The sequence below is a fragment of the Microcaecilia unicolor genome, unplaced genomic scaffold (assembly GCF_901765095.1).
Source record: "Microcaecilia unicolor unplaced genomic scaffold, aMicUni1.1, whole genome shotgun sequence".
NCBI classification, from domain to species: Eukaryota; Metazoa; Chordata; class Amphibia; order Gymnophiona; family Siphonopidae; genus Microcaecilia; species Microcaecilia unicolor.
The window spans coordinates 23,286-48,353 of NW_021963194.1; the positions used below are offsets into that span (position 1 = coordinate 23,286).

Below are 25,068 nucleotides of genomic sequence, written 5' to 3' on the forward strand. Positions count from 1 at the left end.
CGTCAGCTTCCAGCCTTGGTTCCAGCTTCCAGCACAAGCGTCAGCTTCCAGCCTTGGCTCCAGCTTCCAGTTCAACCTTCAGCTTCCAACCTTGGTTCCAGCTTCCAGCTCAGCCTCAGCTTCCAGCACAAGCTTCAGCTTTGAGCCTTGGTTTCAGCTTTCAGCACAAGTTTCAGCTTCCAGCTCAGCTCCTGCCTCCAGGTCCTGGCCCAGTTGCAGCACAGCTCCTGTTTCCAGTCCTGGTTCCAGATCCAGCAGAGCCTCAGCTTCCAACACAGCCCCTGCCTCTAGTCCTGGTTCCAGTTCCAGCATAGTTCCTGCTTCCAAGCTTCAGCACAGCTCCTGCTTCCAGTCCTGGTTCCAGCTCCAGCACAGCTTCCAGTAACGGGTACAGCTTCCTGTTTCCCTCGACACCTCTACTACAGCAATCCCTTCTGCTGGGACTCGCCCACCGCAGTTTTACCACTGTACAAAGGCTCACTCATCCCGAAATGTGCCACTATCAGGGTAATTCAAGGAAGCCTGTACTTTTCAATCCTAGATGTTTCCAAGTGCTGTGTCCCCTTCTACCAAAATGTTAGTTTTCTTAGTGGCTACTTCTACTTATCCTTTTCTTCAGAGACTTGAGCAATTTGGAGCACGCCTTCAGGAGCCATTCAGCCAAAATAGGGGCCTGAATGGCCTGATTCACTGGAGAGGCCTTAGGAGATTTCTTACATCCTTCCATAATGTGATCCCTGGGCTACCGGAAAAGAAATATTAAGTATTTATAAAGACTGAGTAATTAGAAGAGGAAGCTCCTCTATGAAAAAGCCTAACTATTGTGAAGTCATCCTCTTCTCCCACAGGAATTTCCCCTTCTTCTAAAAGGTTCTCAAAGCAGGAATTCCTTGAAAACCGAGGAGGAGCTGGGTCAAAGACTCTGAATCCCATCTCCTGAACAGCTGCAGAGGGAGAAGGTGTTTCTTAGGTACCTTGAGCCCTTTGTATTATTTCTACATAACGCTTATTTGCTAAAAAGTCAGTCGAGTAAGGGCTGTCAGAACTGACAGCATCTCCAGAGCCTACAGCCTGTGCTTCTGTTATAACCTTGGTCCCCAAGGAAGATGGGGCATCTTGGAGACTCCATAGCATGATATCTATTTAAGTGCTGTACTGCGGCCAGACAAATGGCAGCCATTTCCACAGTTTATGAGAGAGACCCATGGGTCAGCACCAAAGTCAGTAAAATCTTCCCCTGAAGATCAAGTTAGTGTCTACTGGTACCCCCAGTAGTTTGTGCAAGGAGATCTCCCTATTTAGCTGTAAACTTGAAGAACATGATAAAGAGACACAGCAAGAAGCGCACTCCGAATTTTGACCATGCACCAAATTTGGAGCAGAACTCCCTTCAGCCGGTACTCCAATATGAAAATCAAGGACAAGCAAAGGTATATCACCACAGTGCTCTCTAATACAAAGCACAAATCTTGTTGTAAGAAGCACCTCTCCTGCAGCACCCCTATTTCTTTTTTCATTTTTTTTACTTCACAGTCAGCTCCACAATTAAGGAAGGAGAAGAAAGAGTAAAGAGGTGGGTAGGGCCCAGACTCCTCTGGGTAAAAGGGAATACAAATTAATCACTCTCCAAAACAATGTTCCACTTTTACTCTACTGGACCAGGAGGGTGTCTTAGCCAACTAGCCCAGAAGCTGCACAGACCATCTTCCATCTGCTGAAGATAGAAAAATACCAAACTGCTACAGCTGCACAGTGCCCTTATAGGGTTGAGCACACAATTTTGTACTCTATCTCCACTTGCTGGTCGATGAGCACAACAATCTGCAAGTTCTGAAATGGTCTGGTAAGGATGCTAAGGAAATTCAGGATTACTCACTTGAAGCTAACAAATAGAAATAAACAAAGAATCAGAAAAGAATCTTAGTGAATAGACCTCCTGAGTACTTTCCTGTTTCACAACCATAGCAGCTAAGAACCAGACAGATAGGCATCCTCCTATGGAATGGGTGTCTTGCCAGCATGTTTTCCGGGATGGGTTCTTACCTGGCGGGATTGTGGGTTTTGATAACGAGGTCTTTCTGGATCAAGGTACTCACAGAAGACCAGGCCGTGTACCTGCTGTTGACATCAGGCTGCAAGATATTAAGACAGAACACCATAAAATAAGGACATCTCTCAGTTCCATGGTTCAGTATCATATGACTGTTAGCACCCCCAGTGGAACATGATGGCCCACTGGGGTCATGGCCCAACCAATATTTTCCCCAACAAAACATTAGCAACTAGAAAGCTTAGGAGACAGGGCTGGAAATTGGCTTCCAATCAATGGCAAAATTTAGTCATACTTGTTAATTTCTTTTCCTTTAGTCTAGTCATACCAGTCTGGACAAGTGGGGTTGTGCTCCCTTTCCTACCAGCAGTGGAGGAGTAGCCTAATGGTTAAAGTAGCGAGCTTTGATCCTGGCAACATGGGTTCAATTCCCACTGCAGCTCCTTGTGACCTTTGGCAAGTCACTTAAACCTCCATTGCCCCAGGTACAAAAAATTGCCCCAGGTACAAAAACGTAGATTGTGAGCCCTCTAGGGACACAGAAAGTACCTGCATATAATGTGTATAGTCTAGTAGTGCTATAGAAATGATTAGTAGTAGTAGTAGAGCTGAAACTTACAATGATATCACTGGAATACAGGCTGCTGTTCTGGAACTTGCCAGTATGCCACCGTCAAAGCAGTGTAAGTTCCTGTGAATCACTCTATAATTAACTTCCACTAACCTAATGGTTAGTGCAATGGGCTGAGAACCTGGGGAACCAGATTTGATTCCCATTGCAGTTCCTGACCCTGGGCAAGTCACAGAGATTATATGTAAACCACTTTGGCTGTATCAAAGAAAAGTGGTATATCAAAATCCATGACCCCATTACCCTCCTATATACACTGTGACAGAAAAGCAGAGAGTACCCAAGCCTGGTGTGGCTGGACTAACGGAAGGAAATTAACAAGTATATGACTAAATTTCACCTTCCTTAGCACACCAGTCTGGACAAGTGAGATGTACCCTAAGCAGAATCTCAGTAGGTCACCACCCTGCCAAACACCAAGTGGTTTCTGGCTAGAACATCAAGTCTGCAATGCTTCGCAAAGGAGTGAAAACAACCCAGTGGCTGCTCTGCAAATGTGTTCAGGCAAACCACACAGGCCTCTGCCCATCGGACCACCTGTGCATGGACAGCATGGGCCCTCAGGTTCCTTGGAACTGCTTTTTTCTCACAAATATATGCCACTGATAGCCGTCTTCATCCAGTGTACTACTATTGCATTGGAAGCCACTAGACCCTTGTGCAGCCCTTGGAACAGTACAAACAAACAGTAAAAGAGATGGAAAACATTTGTTTCCAAAAGAAGTAGATCACAAAAGGTAAAGGTTTATTAAAATATCCAACATGGCCATGTTTCATCCACTACTGGGCTATGTCAGGGGATAAAAACCGCAGCACAGTAAAAGCTTAAATTAAAAAATAATAAATATAAACATGTGTTCCATTAAAAACCAGTAAAACATGATTAAAAATTACAATTTGCAATGATATGATTAAAAACAGAAATAGAACAAGAAAATAAAAACCACAGTTAAAATGTAAGGGGACCAGCTTTACAGGTGTACATAAACAAACTACTTGAGAAGAGTGTGAATATAAAGCATCATAAGAGCCAGTACAAGATAAGGTGGGTTATGAACTCAAGTCAACCATTCTAATTCTAATGTTGTATTACCACGTGGTATTCAAAATATTCTGCTTCAAACAACTGCTGCTGTTGTAAATCACACTTGTTTATTCTTACTTTTATTAAGAGGACCTCAAATCTTCCCGGCTTGGCTGTTCTATTCAGAACTCATTTGCATGATATTTTCTTACATGCGCTCAAGCTGTTTTCTGAAAGTATTTATTATCACCGGTCCTGTATTTGCTATCAAAATCTTTCAGAGGTCAGGATTCTAAATCACTGAAAAAAATAGTGAAGTTTGAGCACTGCATTTAACCCTATTTAAATGTAAATGTATGACAGAATCAGTTGCAGAAAATATTCTGCTTGGTAACAAGGGGAAGCTGTGTTTCAGAGGGCAGGAATCACTGGTTTTTCTCCCGAGTGGGAGTTTTTTTCAGTGAAAAGCACATAACTAGATGTTATCGAAAATCAGTTACTATATAATCCTTTCTTTTTAAAGTGTATTCTTTAAAAGGAAACACTTTAGGAGCAGAGAGACTTACCAGCTTTACACTTCACAGCTGTTAAGCACAAAATGCAGGGTAGAATGCCATGGAATCAAACAAAAACAAGAAGTGAGGTATCACTATTAAGCACGTCCTGCATGGATCAGTGGCTATATGAAAAAACATAATCCAAACTCTCAGTTTTATAAATGGGTGTTGACTAGTAAAATCACTGAAAAATATTTAAAATAAAAAGAAGAGTACAAATCAAAAATTAGTAAAAGAATGCTGAAAACCACATGCGTTTGACACATCACATATGCGTTTCAATGACATTATATGTGATATGTTCACTGGCTGTGGCTGAAAGCAATGGTAAAAAGCTGAAGGCAGTCTAAAAACGGCCTGAAGATCACTCTCAAATAGCGGAACAGTGCTCAAGTAGTAAAAAAAGCACCAACATAAATACATAAGTACATAAGCACTGCCACGCTGCGTCAGGAAGAAAACACTATCTCTGACATCCTCCTTGCACATTTCCAATTTGTTTTAAACCTACCACATTCTAATTTCATCTTGTGTCCCCTAGTTCTATTATTGTTAGAAAGCGTAAACAAACGCTTCACATCTATCTGCTCTACCCCACTCATTATTCTGTAGACCTCTATCATATCACCCCTCAGCCGCCTTTTCTCCAGGCTAAAGAGTCCTAGCCGTCTTAACCTCTCCTCATAAGGTAGTCGTCCCATCCCTTTTATCATTTTCGTCGCCCTTCTCTGCACCTTCTCCAATTCCTTTATATCTTTTTTGAGATGAGGCGACCAGAACTGAACACAATACTCCAGGTGCGGTCGCACCATGGAGCGATATAACGGCATTATAACATCCTCATGCTTGTTTTCCATCCCTTTTCTAATAATACTCAACATTCTGTTTGCCTTCTTAGCCGCCGCAGCACATTGAGCGGAAGATTTCAACGTTCTATCCACGATGATTCCTAGATCCCTTTCTCGGTCCGTAACTCCTAAAGCGGAACCTTGCATGACATAGCCATAATTCGGGTTCCTCCTTCCCACGTGCATCACTTTGCACTTGTCAACGCTGAACTTCATTTGCCATTTGGACGCCCAATCCCCCAGTTTCACAAGGTCCTCTTGTAATCTTTCACACTCCTCCCGCGACGAGACGACCCTGGATAACTTTGTGTCATCTGCGAATTTAATTACCTCACTAGTTACTTCCATCTCAAGGTCATTTATAAATATGTTAAAAAGCAGCGGTCCCCGCACAGACCCCTGAGGGACCTCACTAACTACCCTTCTCCATCGAGAATACTGACCATTCAACCTTACTCTCTGCTTCCTGTCTTTTAACCAGCTCTTAATCCATAATAATGCACTGCCTCCGATCCCATGACTCTCCAGTTTCCTTTGGAGTCTTTCATGAGGCACTTTGTCAAACGCCTTCTGAAAATCTAGATATACAATATCCACCGGCTCCCTCTTTGTCCACATGCTTGTTCACCCCCTCGAAAAAATGCAGTAGATTTGTGAGGCAAGACTTCCCTTCACTAAATCCGTGCTGACTTTGTCTCAGCAGCCCATGCTTTTGTAAGTGCTCCGTAATTTTATTCTTAATAATAGCCTCCACCATTTTTCCCGGCACCGACGTCAGACTCACCGGTCTACCCTGTTTCCCCGAAAGTAAGACATCCCCCAAAAATAAGACCTAGTAGAGGTTTTCCTGAATTGGTAGATATAAGGCCTCCCCCGAAAGTAAGACCTAGCAAATTTTTGTTTGAAAGCAGGGCTGCCGAGAGCCGGACAAGGCCGCCCCCCTCCACTCGAGGTCGCTGGGCCCCCCTACACCCACCCTCCGTCGCTCCCGGAACTAACCTTAAACGCCTCCTTTCACCTTCGCAGCAAGCAGCAGCAGGGCAGACCTCTCCTTCCTTCCGTGTCCCGCCCTCGCGGACATTACGTCAGGCGAGGGCGGGACACGGAAGGAAGGAGTGACCTGCCCTGCTGCTGCAAAGGTGAAAGGAGACGTTTAAGGTTAGTTCCGGGAGCGACGGAGGGAGGGCGGGCGGGCCAACCCCGATCCAACCCCGATGTTTCCCCGAAAAATAAGACAGCCCCTGAAAATAAGACCTAGCGCATTTTGGGGGGCAAAAATTAATATAAGACAGTGTCTTATTTTCAGGGAAACACGGTATAATTTCCCGGATCTCCTCTGGAACCCTTTTTAAAAATCGGTGTTACATTGGCCACCCTCCAATCTTCCGGTACCACACCTGATTTTAGGGATAAATTGCATATTACTAACAGCAGCTCCACAAGTTAATTTTTCAGCTCTATTAATACTCTGGGATGAATACCATCCAGACCCGACGATTTACTACTTTTTAGTTTGCAGAACTGCCCCATTACATCCTCCAAATTTACAGAGAAATCATTTAGCCTTTCCGACTCGTCCACTTCAAATACCTTTTCCGGCACCAGTATCCCTCCCAAATCCTCCTCGGTGAAGACCGAAGCAAAGAATTCATTTAATTTCTCCGCTACAGCTTTGTCTTCCCTGATCGCCCCTTTAACGCCACTGTCGTCCAGCGGCCCTACCAATTCTTTAGCCGACTTTCTGCTTTTAATATACCTAAAAAAATGTTTGCTATGTGTTTTCACTTCTATCGCTAACTTTTTTTCAAAGTCCTCCTTAGCCCTCATCATCTCCTTTTTGCATTTGGCTTGACATTCCTTATGCTTTATCTTATTGTCTTCCGTCGGTTCCCTTCTCCATTTTCTGAAGGATTGTTTTTTGGCTCTAATAGCTTCCTTTACCTTACCGTTTAGCCACGCCGGCTGACGTTTGGTCTTTTTTCCTCTTTTTCTAATATGCGGAATATATTTGTCCTGTACTTCTAGGATGGTGTACATAAGGAACATAATATTGAAAGTAACCTTTTCATTTAAAAGAGTACATATTTTGATAAAATAAATATGTGAGCTACAACCTCTGGCCAAATCAAGGGGCATGTTTGTTCATCCAAATAATATAAAAAGTACACAGTGTTGGTCCAAGATGGCCGCCGAATGAGACAGACGTGTTTCAGAGCTCCTTCGGATTTTCTTCTACTCAAATAAAATATTACCTAAAATATGCCGAAGAGAAGGGGTAGAGCTGCTGCTACTGCTTCTCAGCAGCAAAGACCTCTAATCTCCTCTGGTTCGATGGATTCATATCTGCAGAGAGCTCAGAATTAGACATTATCGTCAGTGAACGGTCCGCTGGATCAGCCCAGGCCTGGAGACCATGAGCAGAACCTTGGACTGGAAGTTTCATTAAGCCCCAACGGAAGGGCTCCTCCTCCTCAGCCTGTGGGAAGCAGCTCTCCGTTGGCAGCGTCTGCAACCCCAAAAACCAAAGTGTTAAAGGGTGGAGCTGGACGGGAAACAGTCTTGGCTATATCGGAGAAATTGGGAGGTTCGTTAACCCCCATTCTGTCTGCACACACGGCAGAAAAATCTTAGGAGGAAAAACTAGGGACAGCTGAAGGTGAGAAACGCATATTGCATAGAGAAATAGAGAATACTTCATTTGCAAAAAAAATTTCAGAAACCAGAAGAAGTGACATTAGATAATTTGTGGATACTGATTGCTGAACTGGGGAAAGCTTTATGCCCCCAGATGAAAAAGCTCCTTCCCTAGAACTCCGTTCACTAGGCAAATCTCTCCTAGTTGCACCCTTCTCCTCCACCACTAACTCCAGACTCTGCTCCTATCTCACCGCACCTTATGCCTGGAATAGGCTTCCTGAGCCATTATGTCTAGCTCCATCCCTGGCTGCCTTCAAATCCGGGCTAAAGGCCTACCTGTTTGATGCTGCTTTCGACTCCTGACTTGTCACTTTTATCTTATCCTTGTGTCCTTCTGTCTGTCCTTCCCTTATCCTTATTGATCCTGTCTGTTTGTCCTGATTTAGATTGTAAGCTCTTTTGAGCAGGGACTGTCTTTCTTCATGTTCAATTGTAAAGCGCTGCGTACGACTGGTAGCGCTATAGAAGTGATTTATAGTAGTAGTAGTATATTAGACGGGAAAGTAAAAGAAATCGAGGATGAGGTGAAATCAGTGAGAGCAGAACTTGGTAAACAGATGCAGACATTACAAATGACTATGTTGAAAGACTTGACTAATCTTATGAGAAAATCAGAAATGTTGGAAAATAATTCAAGAAGTAACAACTTGCGTTTTATCAATTTTCCTCGACAACCTTTCATTTCCCCGAGGGAGATGCTGAAGAACTATTTTAAAGAAGTGTTAGAGATAGGAGATAGTGATATACCCCCCTTTTCACAGGTTTTTTATATTCCTGTGAGAGGAGAGGAAAATCAACAGAAACAAAATATTCCAGATAATCAAACATTGGATGTTTCAGCATTACTTGAAATGTCAGATACAGAGCAAATAACGGCAACCACTTTACTGGCTACAGTAGCGGTACCCTCAGATAAGGTCTGGATTTTAAAGAAGTTCTTCCAGAAAAAAGAAAAAGCCTTTCGAGGTTTACAAAGTTGTGTTTTTCCAGACCTAGCAAGGGAAACTCAAAAACGAAGACAGAAGTTTTTGCAAATGAAGCAGGAGGTACTTCAATTAGGGGCAACATTTTACCTTAAATATCCGTGTAAATGTTTGATTTCCTATCAATCAGTGAAATATGTGTATTTTGACCCTTCTTCTTTTATAACAGCTAAAAGAGCACCTACTTAAAGATAATCGAACTGGAACATGTCTTTATCTCAATTTAATTTAAAATAGTTTATTGCCTTTTTTTTTCTTCTCCAGTAAATAGGAATATTGGACTCTATTTATGGACTTGTATGAAGCTATGGGAAAGTGTTATTTCTCTTTTATTGATTATTTTCCTCAGGTTAATTTAAATGTAATAGCTGAATTTTTCTTCAACAAGTGATTTACTTGTGTAATTTGAAGTAATAATGATAAATAAAATAATTTTTAAAAAAGTACACCGAGTTGAATAAAATGATATTATAAAAATACACTAAAGTCAAATTCCTGGTTCAAACCCCTTGGTACCACAGTTTTAAATTGAAATATAAATATCTGTTCTATTCTCAACAGATCTATATCCCCTCCTCAACAAGGTTTATTTGGTTTATTAAGCACAAAGAATGTATATTCTGCAAAAGAGTGATTATACTGAACTGAATGTTCTACCAAGGTTTCTCTAAATTCTTCCTTCTAATAGCGCTACAATGTTCAATTAGTCTCGCATTTAAAGCTCTTTTCTTCTGTGACTGGGTGAGTGATGTGTTTAGTGACAGCATGGATGTTACAGACTGAACAACTACCATAGGAATAATGGCCTGTGATAGTAGTTCTGTGTGTATCCTATTTGCCTGGGAATGCAGAGGAAACCAGGTCTGGCCTTAGTTGATGCAGAGTTGCCATCTAAGCATCACTTGACATGCAAACACATATGCCACAAGTTTATTTTTTCCACCACCTCCCTCAGGAGGTCATTCCAAGCATCCACCACCCTCTCCATGAAAAAGAATTTCCTGACATTACTCCTAGGTCTACCACCCCATAACCTAAATTCATGTCCTCTAGTTTTACAACTTTCCTGTTTCTGGAAAATATTTGTTTATTTATTAATACCTTTCAAGTATTTAAACATCTGTATCATATCTCCTCTGTTCCTCCTCTCCTCTAGGGTATACATATTCAGGTCTTCTAGTCTCTTCTCGTATGTCTTTTTGGCACAAGCCCCTTATCATTTTTGTCACCTTCCTCTGGATCGCTTCAAGTCTTCTTACAACTTTAGAAAGATACGGCCTCCAAAACCAAACACAATACTCCATGTGGGGCCTCACCAACGATTTGTACAGGGGCACGAACACTTCCTTTCTTCTGCTGGTTACACCTCACTCTATACAGCCTAGTATCCTTCTGGCCACGGCCACCATCTTGTCACATTGTTTCATCAACTTCAGATCCTCACACTATCCCAAAGATCCCTCTCTCTGTCTGTGCATATCAGCCTCTCACCGCCTAGCACATGTGTCTCCCTTGGATTTCTACACCCTAAGTGCATCACTTTGCACTTCTTTGCATTGAAAAACATTAGAACATTCTTCTAACTTCAGCAGATCCTTTTCATGCTTTCCACTCCCTCCGGAGTGTCCACTCTGCTACAAATCTTAGTATTGTCCGTAAAAAGGCAGATCTTGCCTTCTAAACTTTTCGCAATGTCGCTCACAAATTATATTGAACAGAATCGACCCCAGCACTGATCCTTGAGGCACTCCACTACTCACTTTTCCTTTCTCCAAGTGAATTCCATTAACCACCACCCTCTGGTGTCTGTCTGTCAATCAGTTCCTAATCCAGTTCACCACTTTGGGTCCTAACTTCAGCCTGTCAAGTTTATTCAAGAGCCTCCTTTCAGGAACCATGTCAAAGGCTTTGTTGAAATCTAAGTACATTACATCTAGCCCACATCCTCTATCCAATTCTCTGGTCACCCAAATAATTCAATCAGATTTATTTGGCACGAATTATCTTTGGTAAAACCATGTTGTCTTGGATCTTGTAAACTATTGGCTTCCAGGAAATTCACTATCCTTTCCTTCAGCATCACTTCCATTACTTTTCCAACAACTAATAAATTTCTGTCAGTGAAAGATTCAATGTTAGTTACAAGCTGGGGGGAAGGCCGACAGTCGCTCAAAAGAGCATGGTTCGGGATAAGGTATCTTTCAAAGATATCACCATAACAGGGAAGATAGAGTATCCTGATAGTGAGGTTGCAAAAGAGATTGTAGTAGATCGGGTATCTTTAAATAACAATAAAAAATCAGACAAAAGATTGCCAATTAATACTGTCAAGTACTAAGCATGATGTACTTAGGAACAACAAACATAGTTTGAAATGTCTATATGCGAATGCCAGGAGCCTAAGAAATAAGATGGGGGAGTTGGAATATATTGCACTAAATGAAAAATTAGATATAATAGGCATCTCTGAGACCTGGTGGAAGGAGGATAACCAGTGGGACACTGTCATACCGGGGTACAAATTATATCGTAGTGATAGGGTGAATCGGATTGGTGGAAGGGTAGCATTGTATATTAACGAGAGCCTTGAATCAAATAGATTGAAAATTCTGCAGGAAACAAAACACTCCTTGGAATCACTGTGGATTGAAATTCCATGTGCAAAGGGGAAAAGGATAGTGATAGGAGTGTACTACCGTCCGCCTGGCCAGGACGAACAGACGGATGCGGAAATGTTAAAGGAAATCAGGGACGCAAACAAACTGGGCAACACAATAATAATGGGGGATTTCAATTACCCGCATATAGACTGGGTTAATGTAACATCTGTACACGCAAGGGACATAGGATTTCTTGATGAAATCAAGGACAGCTTCATGGAACAGCTAGTTCAGGAGCCGACAAGAGAAGGAAAAATACTAGACTTAGTCCTTAGTGGTGCTCATGATCTAGTGCAGGGGGTAACAATACGAGGGCCGCTTGATAACAGTGATCATAATATGATCGGTTTTGATATTGGCATTGAAGGAAGTGAAACTAGGAAATCAAGTACGCTAGCGTTTAACTATAGAAAAGGTGATTACGACAAAATGAGAAAAATGGTGAAAAAAAGACTGAAAGGAGCAGCTCGCAGAGTAAAAAACTTGCATCAGGCGTGGATGCTGTTTAAAAACACCATCCTGGAGGTTCAGGACAAATATATTCCACGTATTAGAAAAAAGGGAAAAAAGACTAAACGTCAGCCGGCGTGGCTAAACAGTAAGATAAAGGAAATCATTAGAGCCAAAAAACAATCCTTCAGAAAGTGGAGAAGAGAACCAACTGAAAGTAACAGGATAGATCATAAGGAATGCCAAGCCAAATGCAAAGCGGAGATAAGGAGGGCAAAAAAGGACTTTGAGAAGAAATTAGCGTTGGAAGCAAAAATACATAGTAAAAATTTTTTTAGATACATTAAAAGCAGGAAACCGGCCAAAGAGTCAGTTGGGCCGCTGGACGAAAATGGTGTTAAAGGGGCGATCAAGGAGGACAAAGCCGTAGCGGAGAAATTAAATGAATTCTTTGCTTCGGTCTTCACCGAGGAGGATTTGGGGGGGACACCGGTGCCGGAAAGAATATTTGAAGCGGGGGAGTCGGAGAAACTAAACAAATTCTCTGTAACCTTGGAGGATGTAATGGGTCAGTTCAGCAAGCTGAAGAGTAGTAAATCACCGGGACCTGATGGTATTCATCCCAGAGTATTAATAGAACTAAAAAATGAACTTGCGGAGCTACTGTTAGAAATATGCAATCTGTCCCTAAAATCGAGTGTAGTACCGGAAGACTGGAGGGTAGCCAATGTTACTCCGATTTTTAAGAAGGGTTCCAGAGGAGATCCGGGAAATTATAGACCGGTGAGTCTGACGTCGGTGCCGGGCAAGATGGTGGAGGCTATTATTAAGAATAAAATTGCAGAGCATATACAAAAACATGGACTGATGAGACAAAGTCAGCACGGATTTAGTGAAGGGAAGTCTTGCCTCACCAATCTAATGCATTTTTTTGAGGGGGCGTGCCAGGTGCCCTTGACCTGGATTGGCCACTGTCGGTGACAGGATGCTGGGCTAGATGGACCTTTGGTCTTTCCCAGTATGGCACTACTTATGTACTTATGTAATATTTTTTCAAAGTTTGTACAATGCCTTTGGAGAATTCATTAAACTCAATTGAGCAAGCAATCCTTTCTTCCTTCTTTTTTCTCTGCCTTACTCAATAATTTATTTATTTATTTTATTAGGATTTATTTACCGCCTTTTTGAAGGAATTCACTCAAGGAATTCAATTCTGGATTGGGCTCTCTTAAAACAAACAAACAATCTTCAATACATTTTCTGACGTTCCCTCTTTCAGAGAATCTTCCTTTCATATCACCTGCTTGTCTCTTAAAGTCTGATTCTTCTTAGCACTGGTGTCTTAATCTCAATTGACTATACATTAGTGTACACACTGTGGTCTCAAAGCTGTACAAACATCCCCAAGCCCAGCAACATTTATTCTATCCTTGTTTTCATCATTCAAAGTGGAACTCAAACTGCTAATAGTACTTGCTAATAAACCTCAGTTCAATACGGACTGTAATACCACCCATGTAGTGTATATATTCTAATGTGTAGGTGCAAGAAGCTTTATGTGGGAAAGACCACTCGGGCACTAAAACAGCATCTGAGCGACCATAAGTTCAATATAAGCCATCAACGAATGGACGCCCCTCTGGTAGTTCATAGTATTGAAACTTCCCATACTTTTGAGGATTTCAAATGCTTAGTAATAGACCACATAGCAGAGTCTATCAGAGGAGGGGACTGAGATCGGAAGCTGATCCAAGTAGAACAACGCTGGATCCACAAGTTAAAATCGCTAGCCCCAGTAGGGCTCAATCATCATATTGAGTGGAAAATCTTCATTTAAAAGTCTCTAATCGAGGAGTCACGTGATGCAATGAGAGGAATAGACGTCTGCCTGTTTCTCTCTGGGGCAACCCTGAACCCAAATGCCCGAATAAACCGCGAAATAATTAAACGGAGCGCCCAGACCGAGAAGGAAAAGCGAGTCTGGTATATGGACCCCTTTGTCATCAGGAGGGAAGCTGAGATGCCCGGAAAAGCGGGGAAAAAAGAAAATGAAAAACCGCATGGCACATGCGATTCCAAGATGGCGCGCAGCCCAGGACCGGGACAACCATCGCAACCGCTGTTTACTGCCTTGCAGCTCCAGCAAATTACGGAGGCGGTAAAAGGGGCTATGGAACCACAATTAAGGCAATTGTCAGACCAACTCACAGGGCTTGAGGAGCAATTGGCGGACACTGTTCGCCGCACCGGAGAGCTGGAAAGGCGGGTGTCCGATACCGAGGATAAGGCAGCAGAGAGACAGACAACTATGGAGTCGCTGCAAAAGCAAGTCCGCATGCAGGAACACAAAATCGACGACCTGGAAAACAGGTCGAGGAGATCGAACATCCGCATTGTGGGGATCCCGGAGACAGTTACAGACTCAGTGCTGCCTACCATCCTGGAAAAATGGCTGAAATCGGAGTTTATCCTCTCAGACAGCATGGGCCCACTGTGTTTAGAGAGGGCCCACAGGATGGGCCACAAACAAGAATGTACGATGCGGCCATGAGTGGTAATAGCGAAAGTACATAATTTTATCCACAAAGTGGAGATAATGAGAGGAGCCAGGCTGAAACGGGACACGTTACAGTATGAGGGATCCCCGGTAAAGGTCTTTCAGGATTACTCCCCTGCACTACAGGAAAAAAGGAGACTGTTTACCCCCCTGTGCAAAGAACTATTTGAAAATAACAACAGATTCATGCTCATCTATCCTGCACTATTAAAAATCCAGCACGATGGAGCCTGGAAAACGTTTGATACACCTGAAGAAGCCAAGAAGTTCATGGCATCTATGGAGAGGAGCAGGAAAGACCAAACCTGAATATCATGAAGGCTGTAACGCAGTAACTGGCATAAGACTTAACAGGCAGAGTGGGAAAGTAATGTGCCTGGGTTGGGACTGTTAATTAGTATTTACTTCATATTCATAGTAGTATTGATGTTATAATGCATATAGATGATGTTATGGATGTTTCCAATAGGGCTAGAACTGAATAATCTGTAAGAGGAATGGCAGAGGGGAAAGGGGACATAGAACAATGAGAAAATTTACAAAGGAACCTAGAGATCACAAGGGTCTGGTCGCATAGCTATAAACAGTGAGGTCGGGACGGGGGGAGGGGTTGCCATTATCACATAAGACTTCTTTTCAAATTGGGAAGAGATGGGGACACATGGGGTGTTACAAGGGGATGTTGAAGAAAGGAGGGAGGAAATACAGTTGGGCAGGGAGAGGGGACTAGGAAACACAAAAGATGGTAATAGGGTGGCGATGTTGAATAAAATATCTGATAACAGAGGAACAAGACAAAGGATAGGGTGGCCTCTGCTAGTGGGGACAGAGGAATACAGAGAAACTGTTGAGCAGGGCTGGGCGCTTGACGGTCTCGAGTATGAAAGCATACAGGATAGGAATTGGCCCATATTAGATCATGGGTAAGGGAACCCGGATTATTACTTGGAATGTGGGAGGAATTACATCACCAATAAAAAGGGCAAAGATACTAACTTCATTGAAAAGGCATAAAGCTGATATCTCATGTCTACAGGAAACACGTTTAACCTCAGAAGAACATAAAAAACTACAAAGGAGTTGGGTGGGAGAGGTACACTCAGCAACACAGGAAGGCAGAAAAGGAGGAGTAGCAATCTTGCTTAAAAAAGGGCTAGTGGCAAAGTCTAGATTGATAAGCGTGGACCCCCTGGGCCGGTATGTGCTAATACATTTATGGCTACAAAATAGGGAAATTTTGCTACTGGCGCTATATGCACTGAATACTTATGATAAGGACTTTTTCAAACAGATAATCCAAAAATGTATGCCACACCAAACCCTTAAGTTGCTAGTGTTGGGAGATTTCAACCTGGTAGGAGACCCTAGAATGGACTGCTCATCCCCAAGGGGGGCACACCGGGGGGGTCCCAGATCCAGAGCCCTTTCGGATTTTATGCGCCAATTAACCCTCATGGATGCTTGGAGGGCTCTCCAACCAGGGGAGTGTGACTACACGCATCTCTCAAAGGCACATGGCACCTATTCAAGAATCGATTATATACTAATGGATCAAGGGCTGTTTCCGTGGGTGCTGGAAGATAGTATAGGACCGGAAGAAATTTCAGACCACGCGATGGTCTGGATAGATTTGGAGGCGCCACCATATTATCAAGGGCAAGGGCAAGGGGATGGAGATTCCCGACTTACCTGTGCAAACAGAAAGAGTTCATTAAATATCTCCACCAGAAATGGGAGGAATTTGAAAAATTTAATCAGCAACACTCTGGAAATCCGGTCCTGTATTGGTCAACAGCAAAAGTAGTGCTTCGGGGGGAGGTAATTGCATATGTTAGCGCCCGGAATAAGAAGATTGCTAGTGTCCCGTTGGTGGCCGTGCCACCCTTCAGACTTACCCTGTTTCTGGGAGTCAGTGTCTGTGCTGGCCCCTGCTTGTCTCTGTGTCTGTGTCTGTCTTAGGTTCTCTCTGGCTCTGTGTGCTGATTGCCCTACTGAACCTCACCTGTGTGGGCTTTGCCTCTTCCAAGATGGCTGCCGCCTCTTCGTCTCTGCCAGTATCCAAGATGGCTCCCGCTGTTACTTTCTATGGGATGCCTGCTCTGAGTGTCAAGCCTCTGTTTGGTTGCAAGGTGATTGCTGCACCTGTGGCTCTGGTGTTGATGGGCTTTATTAGTCACCTGAAGACTAGAGCCTTTGCCTTTGTATCTAATTCCATCTCATCTAAAGGTCCTGGTGTATAGAGTGCTCTGTACCCGGTGTCAGTGTTTGCTCTGTGTGAGTTTCTATGTTTGTTTGACTAGCTAGCTTAGGCACTGTGTAGCTTATAGCCTGTGTATAGCTTTGCTAGTGTTTTATGTTTGTTCAGACTAGTTAAGCTAAGGCACCGCCTGGCTTGTTGCCTGTGCATAGCTTTACTAGTGCTCTATGTTTGTTTCCAAGGTATGACTAGTTAGCTTAGGCACCGTCTGGCTTGTTGCCCGTGCATAGCTTTACTAGTGCTCTATGTTTATTTCCAAGGTATGACTAGTTAGCTTAGGCACCGTCTGGCTTGTTGCCTGTGCATAGTTTTACTAGTGCTCTATGTTTGTTTCCAAGGTATGACTAGTTAGCTTAGGCACCGTCTGGCTTGTTGCCTGTGCATAGCTTTACTAGTTCTCTATGTTTGTTTCCAAGATATGACTAGTTAGCTGAGGCACCGTCTGGCTTGTTGCCTGTGCATAGCTTTACTAGTGTTCCATGTTTGTTCCTCGTGTCAGCTAGCCGTCCTGCTAAGCTACTGCCAAGACTATGTTTGTTCCTCGTGTCAGCTAGCCGTCCTGCTAGCTATTTCCAAGACCATGTTTGTTCCTCGTGTCAGCTAGCCGTCCTGCTAGCCATTTCCAAGTCTGTGTTTGTTTCTAGTGTTAGACTAGCCGCTCTTGCTAGCCACTATTCCAAGATTGTGTTTGTTCCTAGAGTGAGACTAGCCGCCCTTGCTAGCCACTATTCCAAGACTGTGTTTGTTCTTAGTGTAGACTAGCCAGCTTAGGCCCCGCTGGCGTGTAGCCTGTGTCAAGCCGTGCTAGTCTTTTGTGTTTGGGTCCAGGGCATGACTTGTTAGCTGGCGCACAGCTTAGTTGTTAGCTGGTGTATAGCCTTCCAAGCCTCTTGAGTCTGCTCTGTGTATGTTCTTGTGTATGACTGGGTTGCCCGGGTACAGCGTCTCTATGCGCCTGGGTCCAGCTTACTTGTCATTGTGTTGATTCCTGCTGACTACCAGAACCCGGATAGTTCCTGATTGTCTGCCTTGCCTTCGCCTAGGTGCCAGGGGGCACTCCTGGATCTTCATTCCTGCTGTTCCTGTAAGTCCTACCGGCTGCAAGAACCTGAGGGCTCAACCCGAGGGGGAAGGCAGTCAAGTGTAGGTGAAGCCTAGGTCCAGGGTGTTCCAGTTCCGTGGGTTCCGCTCCAGTGTGTTCCAGTCCAGCGGGTTTCACTCCTGTATGTTCCAGTCCAGTGGGGCCACTCCAGTGTGTCCAGTCCAGTGGGCCCCACTCCAGTGCGCACCAGGCCGGTGCGTTCCAGTTCCGAGTGTTCCGCTGTACAACTCCAGTCCGGAGTTCCGGTTCAGTCTTTCCTGCTTTCTACCTGGAAGGTGATTTTGCCTTAAGGACTCACAAACCCCGCGCTCCCGGGGACGAAGCCTGAAGGTATGCCAAGGTCCTCGAGAGCGCGTCGAGCGCGTGAGGCGCGACAGAATACAAAGGCCATGAGTTCGGCGAGATCATCAGTCCAGGTGGGCTTCATGCCCCTAAGTTCGTGCCCTACGGACCATCCCAGGGGAACTGCCAAAAAATCTTTTTTTTCTGATTCCGAGGACAGTCTAGTGTCTATTTTGGATCCCAAGACAAGCCTGGAGAAATACCGAGAGATACTTCTGACGAACCCAGCCTTTATGGCTACTCCTGAAGCAGCAGCGGAGAAGGAGCGTATTTACCGAAGTCTGTGCCACTATGACCCAGTTTTTGGCCCCTATGACCCAGTTTCTGACATGAATTCGGCCATCACGCTCAGTGAGTACCGCCGCCAACTTCGGGAAGACCCTGATTTGTGGGATACTCTGGAGTCTGAGCTTGAAAGAAGCCGGGACTGTTCTCCGCCCGGGTTTTTTCGCCCACCTCAGCCGAGTAGCCGGCCATACTATGGTGGGGTAATTCGTCGCCGGGATCCTAGCCCACCGATGCTAAGTCCGGCTCGAGGAGGGGTTCCGGTGGAGCATTGGGAACCTTTCCGAGTGAAGCCTCTAGCCAAGCCGCTGAGGCCGGGCCGACGGAGGCGTCAGACCAAGCCCCGGACCTCAGTTCAAGTAGCGCGGCCTCCTAGGCGCTTGAGTCCAGTCCAGGGGATGCTTCATACTGAACCTCCTATTCCAGTCCAAGTAACGAGGGGGCTTAAGTCTCCGAGACCAGTTCGAGGAAGGCCTTCAATGGAGCCCCAGATTCTTATGCAAGTGGCGCTCCAGGTCGAGCCTCCAGTCCTCATGCAAGTGGCACGCCCTTTGAAGTTTCCGAGTCCAGTCCGAGGGAAGCTGTCGATGGAGCCTCAGATTCCTGTGCAAGTGGCATTTCGGGTCGAGCCTCCAGTCCTCCTTCAAATGGCATGCCCTTGGAAGTCTCCGAGTCCAGTCCGAGGGAAGCTGTCGAGGGAGCCTCAGATTCCTGTGCAAGTGGCGCTTCGGGTCGAGCCTCCAGTCCTCCTTCAAATGGCACGCCCTTTGAAGTTTCTGAGTCCAGTCCGAGGGAAGCCTTCGATGGAGCCTCAGATTCCTGTGCGAGTGGCGCTTCGGGTCAAGTCCCCGGTTCCTGTTCAAGTGACCCGTCCAGTCAAGCCACTGAGTCCAGTTCGAGGGGGGCTTCTAACCAAGTCTTTGGTGCCAGTCCTCAGGGTGGTACAGGTGGCACCTCCGCTTCCAGTTTGGAGGGTACCTCCAAGCAAGCTCCGGAGCCCAGTTCGAGGGGCGCTCCAGATCGAGCCGCCGATCCCTGCCCTAAGGGTGTGTTCGGCCAAGCCTCAGTTAAAGTTCCGTCCCTGCCAGGAGGCAGAGGGCGGATCGAGTTGCAAGTCCAGTCAAGATGCTGAGTCTGGATCGAGTTGCAAGTCCAGTCAAGATGCTGAGTCTGGATCGAGTTGCAAGTCCAGTCAAGATGCTGAGTCTGGATCGAGTTGCAGGTCCAGTCAAGATGCTGAGCCTGGACCGAGTTGCAAGGCCAGTCAAGATGCTGAGTCTGGATCGAGTTGCAAGTCCAGTCAAGATGCTGAGTCTGGATCGAGTTGCAAGTCCAGTCAAAATGCTGAGCCTGGATCGAGTTGCAAGTCCAGTCAAGATGCTGAGTCTGGATCGAGTTGCAAGTCCAGTCAAGATGCTGAGCCTGGACCGAGTTGCAAGTCCAGTCAAGATGCTGAACCTGGATCGAGTTGCAAGTCCAGTCAAGATGCTGAGTCTGGACCGAGTTGCAACTCCAGTCAAGATGCTGAATCTGCACCGAGTGCAGGGGTCAGCCACGATATTGAGTCTGCTATTGAGGAAGAGATGATGTTCCCAGAGGACTGTGATAGACCTTGTGTTGATTCAGCCTGGGAGAAGATCTCCGAAGCAATAGTTGAGAGAAGGGGTGTCCAACGGCTTGGAGCCCGGAGAAACCCATTTTCTGCATTTCAGCCTGCTAGCATGCTCTGGGGATACCAGGGCCGTCTCCTCTTGAACCCTGCTCGGCAGAGGCCGCCCGAAGCTAAGGTTAGAGAGACGTCCCAGTCCGGCCAGAGAGGGGCGTCCAGCCCTGCAGCTGAATCTCTTCCAAGTTCCAGTTCTAACCAAGATGCTAAGCCTGTTCCGAGTTCTAGTTCCAGCCAGGAGGCTGAGTCCGTGTCTAGTTCCAAGTCCGACCAAGATGTTGAGGTCGTCCTAAGGTCCAGTGTCCGTCAGGAGGCTGACTTTCTGTTGAGTTCTCGTTCCAGTCAGGCTCCTGAATTCAGTTCCAGTCAAGGGGTTGAGGCCAACCCAGGTGCTAGGTTCAGATTCATTTCTGTTCAGACTTCTAGCTCCTGCCAAGATGGGAATGCCACCTTGAGCCTCAGCCCAGCTTCTGATGTCAGCTGGGGTAGTGACTCCAGTCCTGTTCCTGTCATTTCATGGATTTGCCAAGAGGGTCAGGACATTGTGGGTTCCCTCAGGGGAGGGTTACTTTTGAATTGTGTTCCTCTGGATGCATCCATGTTCCTGAGATTGCCCCGTGGTGACTCGAAGGAGCTTCCTGGTCACAAGTTCTATTTTTGTTTGCCAGTTTTGATCTTCCTTGTGACTTCCAGCCCAGTGATCTATGTCTGGCTTTTGAGACCTATCAGGAAGTTTCATCATAGTTACCCCTGGATACCCGACCACCTCCGGGAGACCGAGAGGGGGGTCTTGAGGAAGGGATACTGTCCCGTTGGTGGCCGTGCCACCCTTCAGACTTACCCTGTTTCTGGGAGTCAGTGTCTGTGCTGGCCCCTGCTTGTCTCTGTGTCTGTGTCTGTCTTAGGTTCTCTCTGGCTCTGTGTGCTGATTGCCCTACTGAACCTCACCTGTGTGGGCTTTGCCTCTTCCAAGATGGCTGCCGCCTCTTCGTCTCTGCCAGTATCCAAGATGGCTCCCGCTGTTACTTTCTATGGGATGCCTGCTCTGAGTGTCAAGCCTCTGTTTGGTTGCAAGGTGATTGCTGCACCTGTGGCTCTGGTGTTGATGGGCTTTATTAGTCACCTGAAGACTAGAGCCTTTGCCTTTGTATCTAATTCCATCTCATCTAAAGGTCCTGGTGTATAGAGTGCTCTGTACCCGGTGTCAGTGTTTGCTCTGTGTGAGTTTCTATGTTTGTTTGACTAGCTAGCTTAGGCACTGTGTAGCTTATAGCCTGTGTATAGCTTTGCTAGTGTTTTATGTTTGTTCAGACTAGTTAAGCTAAGGCACCGCCTGGCTTGTTGCCTGTGCATAGCTTTACTAGTGCTCTATGTTTGTTTCCAAGGTATGACTAGTTAGCTTAGGCACCGTCTGGCTTGTTGCCCGTGCATAGCTTTACTAGTGCTCTATGTTTATTTCCAAGGTATGACTAGTTAGCTTAGGCACCGTCTGGCTTGTTGCCTGTGCATAGTTTTACTAGTGCTCTATGTTTGTTTCCAAGGTATGACTAGTTAGCTTAGGCACCGTCTGGCTTGTTGCCTGTGCATAGCTTTACTAGTTCTCTATGTTTGTTTCCAAGATATGACTAGTTAGCTGAGGCACCGTCTGGCTTGTTGCCTGTGCATAGCTTTACTAGTGTTCCATGTTTGTTCCTCGTGTCAGCTAGCCGTCCTGCTAAGCTACTGCCAAGACTATGTTTGTTCCTCGTGTCAGCTAGCCGTCCTGCTAGCTATTTCCAAGACCATGTTTGTTCCTCGTGTCAGCTAGCCGTCCTGCTAGCCATTTCCAAGTCTGTGTTTGTTTCTAGTGTTAGACTAGCCGCTCTTGCTAGCCACTATTCCAAGATTGTGTTTGTTCCTAGAGTGAGACTAGCCGCCCTTGCTAGCCACTATTCCAAGACTGTGTTTGTTCTTAGTGTAGACTAGCCAGCTTAGGCCCCGCTGGCGTGTAGCCTGTGTCAAGCCGTGCTAGTCTTTTGTGTTTGGGTCCAGGGCATGACTTGTTAGCTGGCGCACAGCTTAGTTGTTAGCTGGTGTATAGCCTTCCAAGCCTCTTGAGTCTGCTCTGTGTATGTTCTTGTGTATGACTGGGTTGCCCGGGTACAGCGTCTCTATGCGCCTGGGTCCAGCTTACTTGTCATTGTGTTGATTCCTGCTGACTACCAGAACCCGGATAGTTCCTGATTGTCTGCCTTGCCTTCGCCTAGGTGCCAGGGGGCACTCCTGGATCTTCATTCCTGCTGTTCCTGTAAGTCCTACCGGCTGCAAGAACCTGAGGGCTCAACCCGAGGGGGAAGGCAGTCAAGTGTAGGTGAAGCCTAGGTCCAGGGTGTTCCAGTTCCGTGGGTTCCGCTCCAGTGTGTTCCAGTCCAGCGGGTTTCACTCCTGTATGTTCCAGTCCAGTGGGGCCACTCCAGTGTGTCCAGTCCAGTGGGCCCCACTCCAGTGCGCACCAGGCCGGTGCGTTCCAGTTCCGAGTGTTCCGCTGTACAACTCCAGTCCGGAGTTCCGGTTCAGTCTTTCCTGCTTTCTACCTGGAAGGTGATTTTGCCTTAAGGACTCACAAACCCCGCGCTCCCGGGGACGAAGCCTGAAGGTATGCCAAGGTCCTCGAGAGCGCGTCGAGCGCGTGAGGCGCGACAGCTAGAGCCATAGTACAGTTAGAGAAGGAGTTACGCATAGCCAAAAAAACGCTTGGTGAGGGCCCCTACTAGAAGTAACAGGGAGACACATCATGCAGCACAGGTAGCCTTCAATACACTCTTATACGAGAGGGCTACAAGAACCCTGCACTACCAAAAATATAAATTCCAAAAGCATAGTGATAGGGTAGGCCCACTACTGGCTGGCATAACTAAAACATGGGGACCTTCTCGAGTCATTACTACGATGCGAGACCAGCAAGGTAGAGCACATAACTCAGAAAAAATAGCAGAGTTATTGAACATGCATTTTTCTAAATTATATATGTCCCAAGGCCTGGTAGACCAATGGCAACTAGATGAACACTTGGCCGAGTTGGGACTGCCACAAGTGGGGCAACAGGGGATTGAACAATTGAATGAACCTATATCGGGGAAGGAACTACAAAGGGTTTTAAAAACCTTAAAGAATTTTAAAGCACCTATGCCTGATGGATTTACTGGAGAGTTTTATAAATTATTACAGATACAGCTCATAAGGCCATTAGCAGTTTATTACGATCAAGTGGTGGCTCAAGGCACGTTCCCTGACTATACCAATGACAAATAATCTTGTTGTTGAAGCCAGGGAAACCAGCGGATATGGCAGATTCCCACAGGCCAATTTCTTTGCTGAATGTTGAAGTAAAGATATTGGCAAGAATATTGGCAGCAGACTTGCCCACATATTACCCGAGCTGATTGGCCAGGAACAGGTGGGATTTGTCAAAAACAAGCAAATAGTAAAAAACATGCGAAAATTGTTGATAACAATAAAATATATGGCAGAGGTTGATTGAATTAAGTAAGCCCTTTATGTTTAAATGATTTTTATTGTTTTACTTAATGTGCCGTCCATACAGTGTATATTCACTAATTAGATTGTAAGCTCTGTCGAGCAGGGACTGTCTCTTCATGTTCAAGTGTACAGCGCTGCATACGTCTAGTAGCGCTATAGAAATGATAAGTAGTAGTAGTAGTCAATAACCATCAATGTACATTCAAAACCTGTATTTTCATCTTAACACATTTGCTTGTAAACTTTAAATCCTCATAACTTCCCCCGAGACCTACCCTTAAACCCCTTTCCCTCCCAATCCTCCCCCTAATCCCCCCATCCCTCCCTAGAGGTAGTAGTCTGACTGTCAGCATGCTGTTACCATTTCCTATATACCCATTTATTCACATCTACTATAATAAAACTCACCCTCAACGTTCTGAGGACACTGACGTCAGTGAAGCCAAGCCCTGACTTCCTTCAAAAAGGTTCGAAGGTTCGTGGTGGTGAAGCCACCAAAATCGCTCCGGGCCCCGCCCTCGAGGGCGGAGCAATGGCAGAACAACGAAGGGGTTGGCAGGGAGGCGTGGGGGTGGGAAATTGCTCCGGGCCCCGCCCTCGAGGGCGGAGCAATGGCAGAACAACAAAGGGGTTGGCAGGGAGGGAGGTAGGGAGGCGGGGGGGAATCGCTCGGGGCCCCGCCCTCGCGTCAAACGTCATGACGTTGGGGGCGGAGCAATGGAAGAATAACGAAAGGGTTGGCCAGGGAGGGAGGGGTGTTGGCGACGAACACCTTGCTAGCGCCCGTTTCATTTGCTCTGAAATGGGCCTCTTTTACTAGTATTTAATAAATATCCTCAGGCTGCAGGGGTCAACGTTTCCCAGAACGGGCTCCATCTACATTTTTCCATAGATTATAATGGGAAAGTTAAACTTTTAGTAAAATTACCACAAAAACTGGTTTTAAACTCACTCAAAATTCTTGAAAAGTTCCTTTAACCTAAATGGAAAATTAAGCTCATAGACATCCCCAGGGGAATTGGGAATATTAACCCCCAGGTAGTAAATGGATTTTGAGGTCCATCGGAAGGCATATTTTTGTTTCAATGTTGACATTGAGATTTTCCGATTCCAACATATTAGAAACCAGTCACCTGCCCAAATGTGGTTAAAGCCTCAATAGCATGCTGCAGAGATATATCTGGGTTAGTTAGGGTTAATAAAATATCGTCCGCAAAGAATAGAATTTTATGGTCAAGGGCTTTGCAACTTATACCCTTAATGCCAAAAGATCATCCCGCACATTCCTTGATCTGCACTTCCCTAACTGCAAAGGTCTAAAATACAAATTAATGCACGCGTCAAACTTCACCTACTTAAGCACACAGTTATGGAATGCACTGCCGCGCAACTTAAAAATTATCTACGAACTAACGAACTTCCGAAAACTACTGAAGACCC

The 25,068-nt window shown here is 45.5% G+C and overlaps 1 protein-coding gene across 1 annotated transcript in view; it reads right to left on the minus strand.

Annotated features, from left to right (window-relative positions):
- The window catches only part of LOC115459061 (crossover junction endonuclease MUS81-like), a gene marked incomplete at its 3' end in the record, with an annotated part of 132,934 nt that overhangs the window by 18,253 nt on the left and 89,613 nt on the right, over positions 1-25,068 (minus strand). Inside the window, exon 7 of the mRNA XM_030188925.1 lies at positions 2,044-2,132. Coding sequence (XP_030044785.1) covers positions 2,044-2,132 — 89 coding nt within the window. The remainder of the gene's footprint in view (positions 1-2,043; positions 2,133-25,068) is intronic.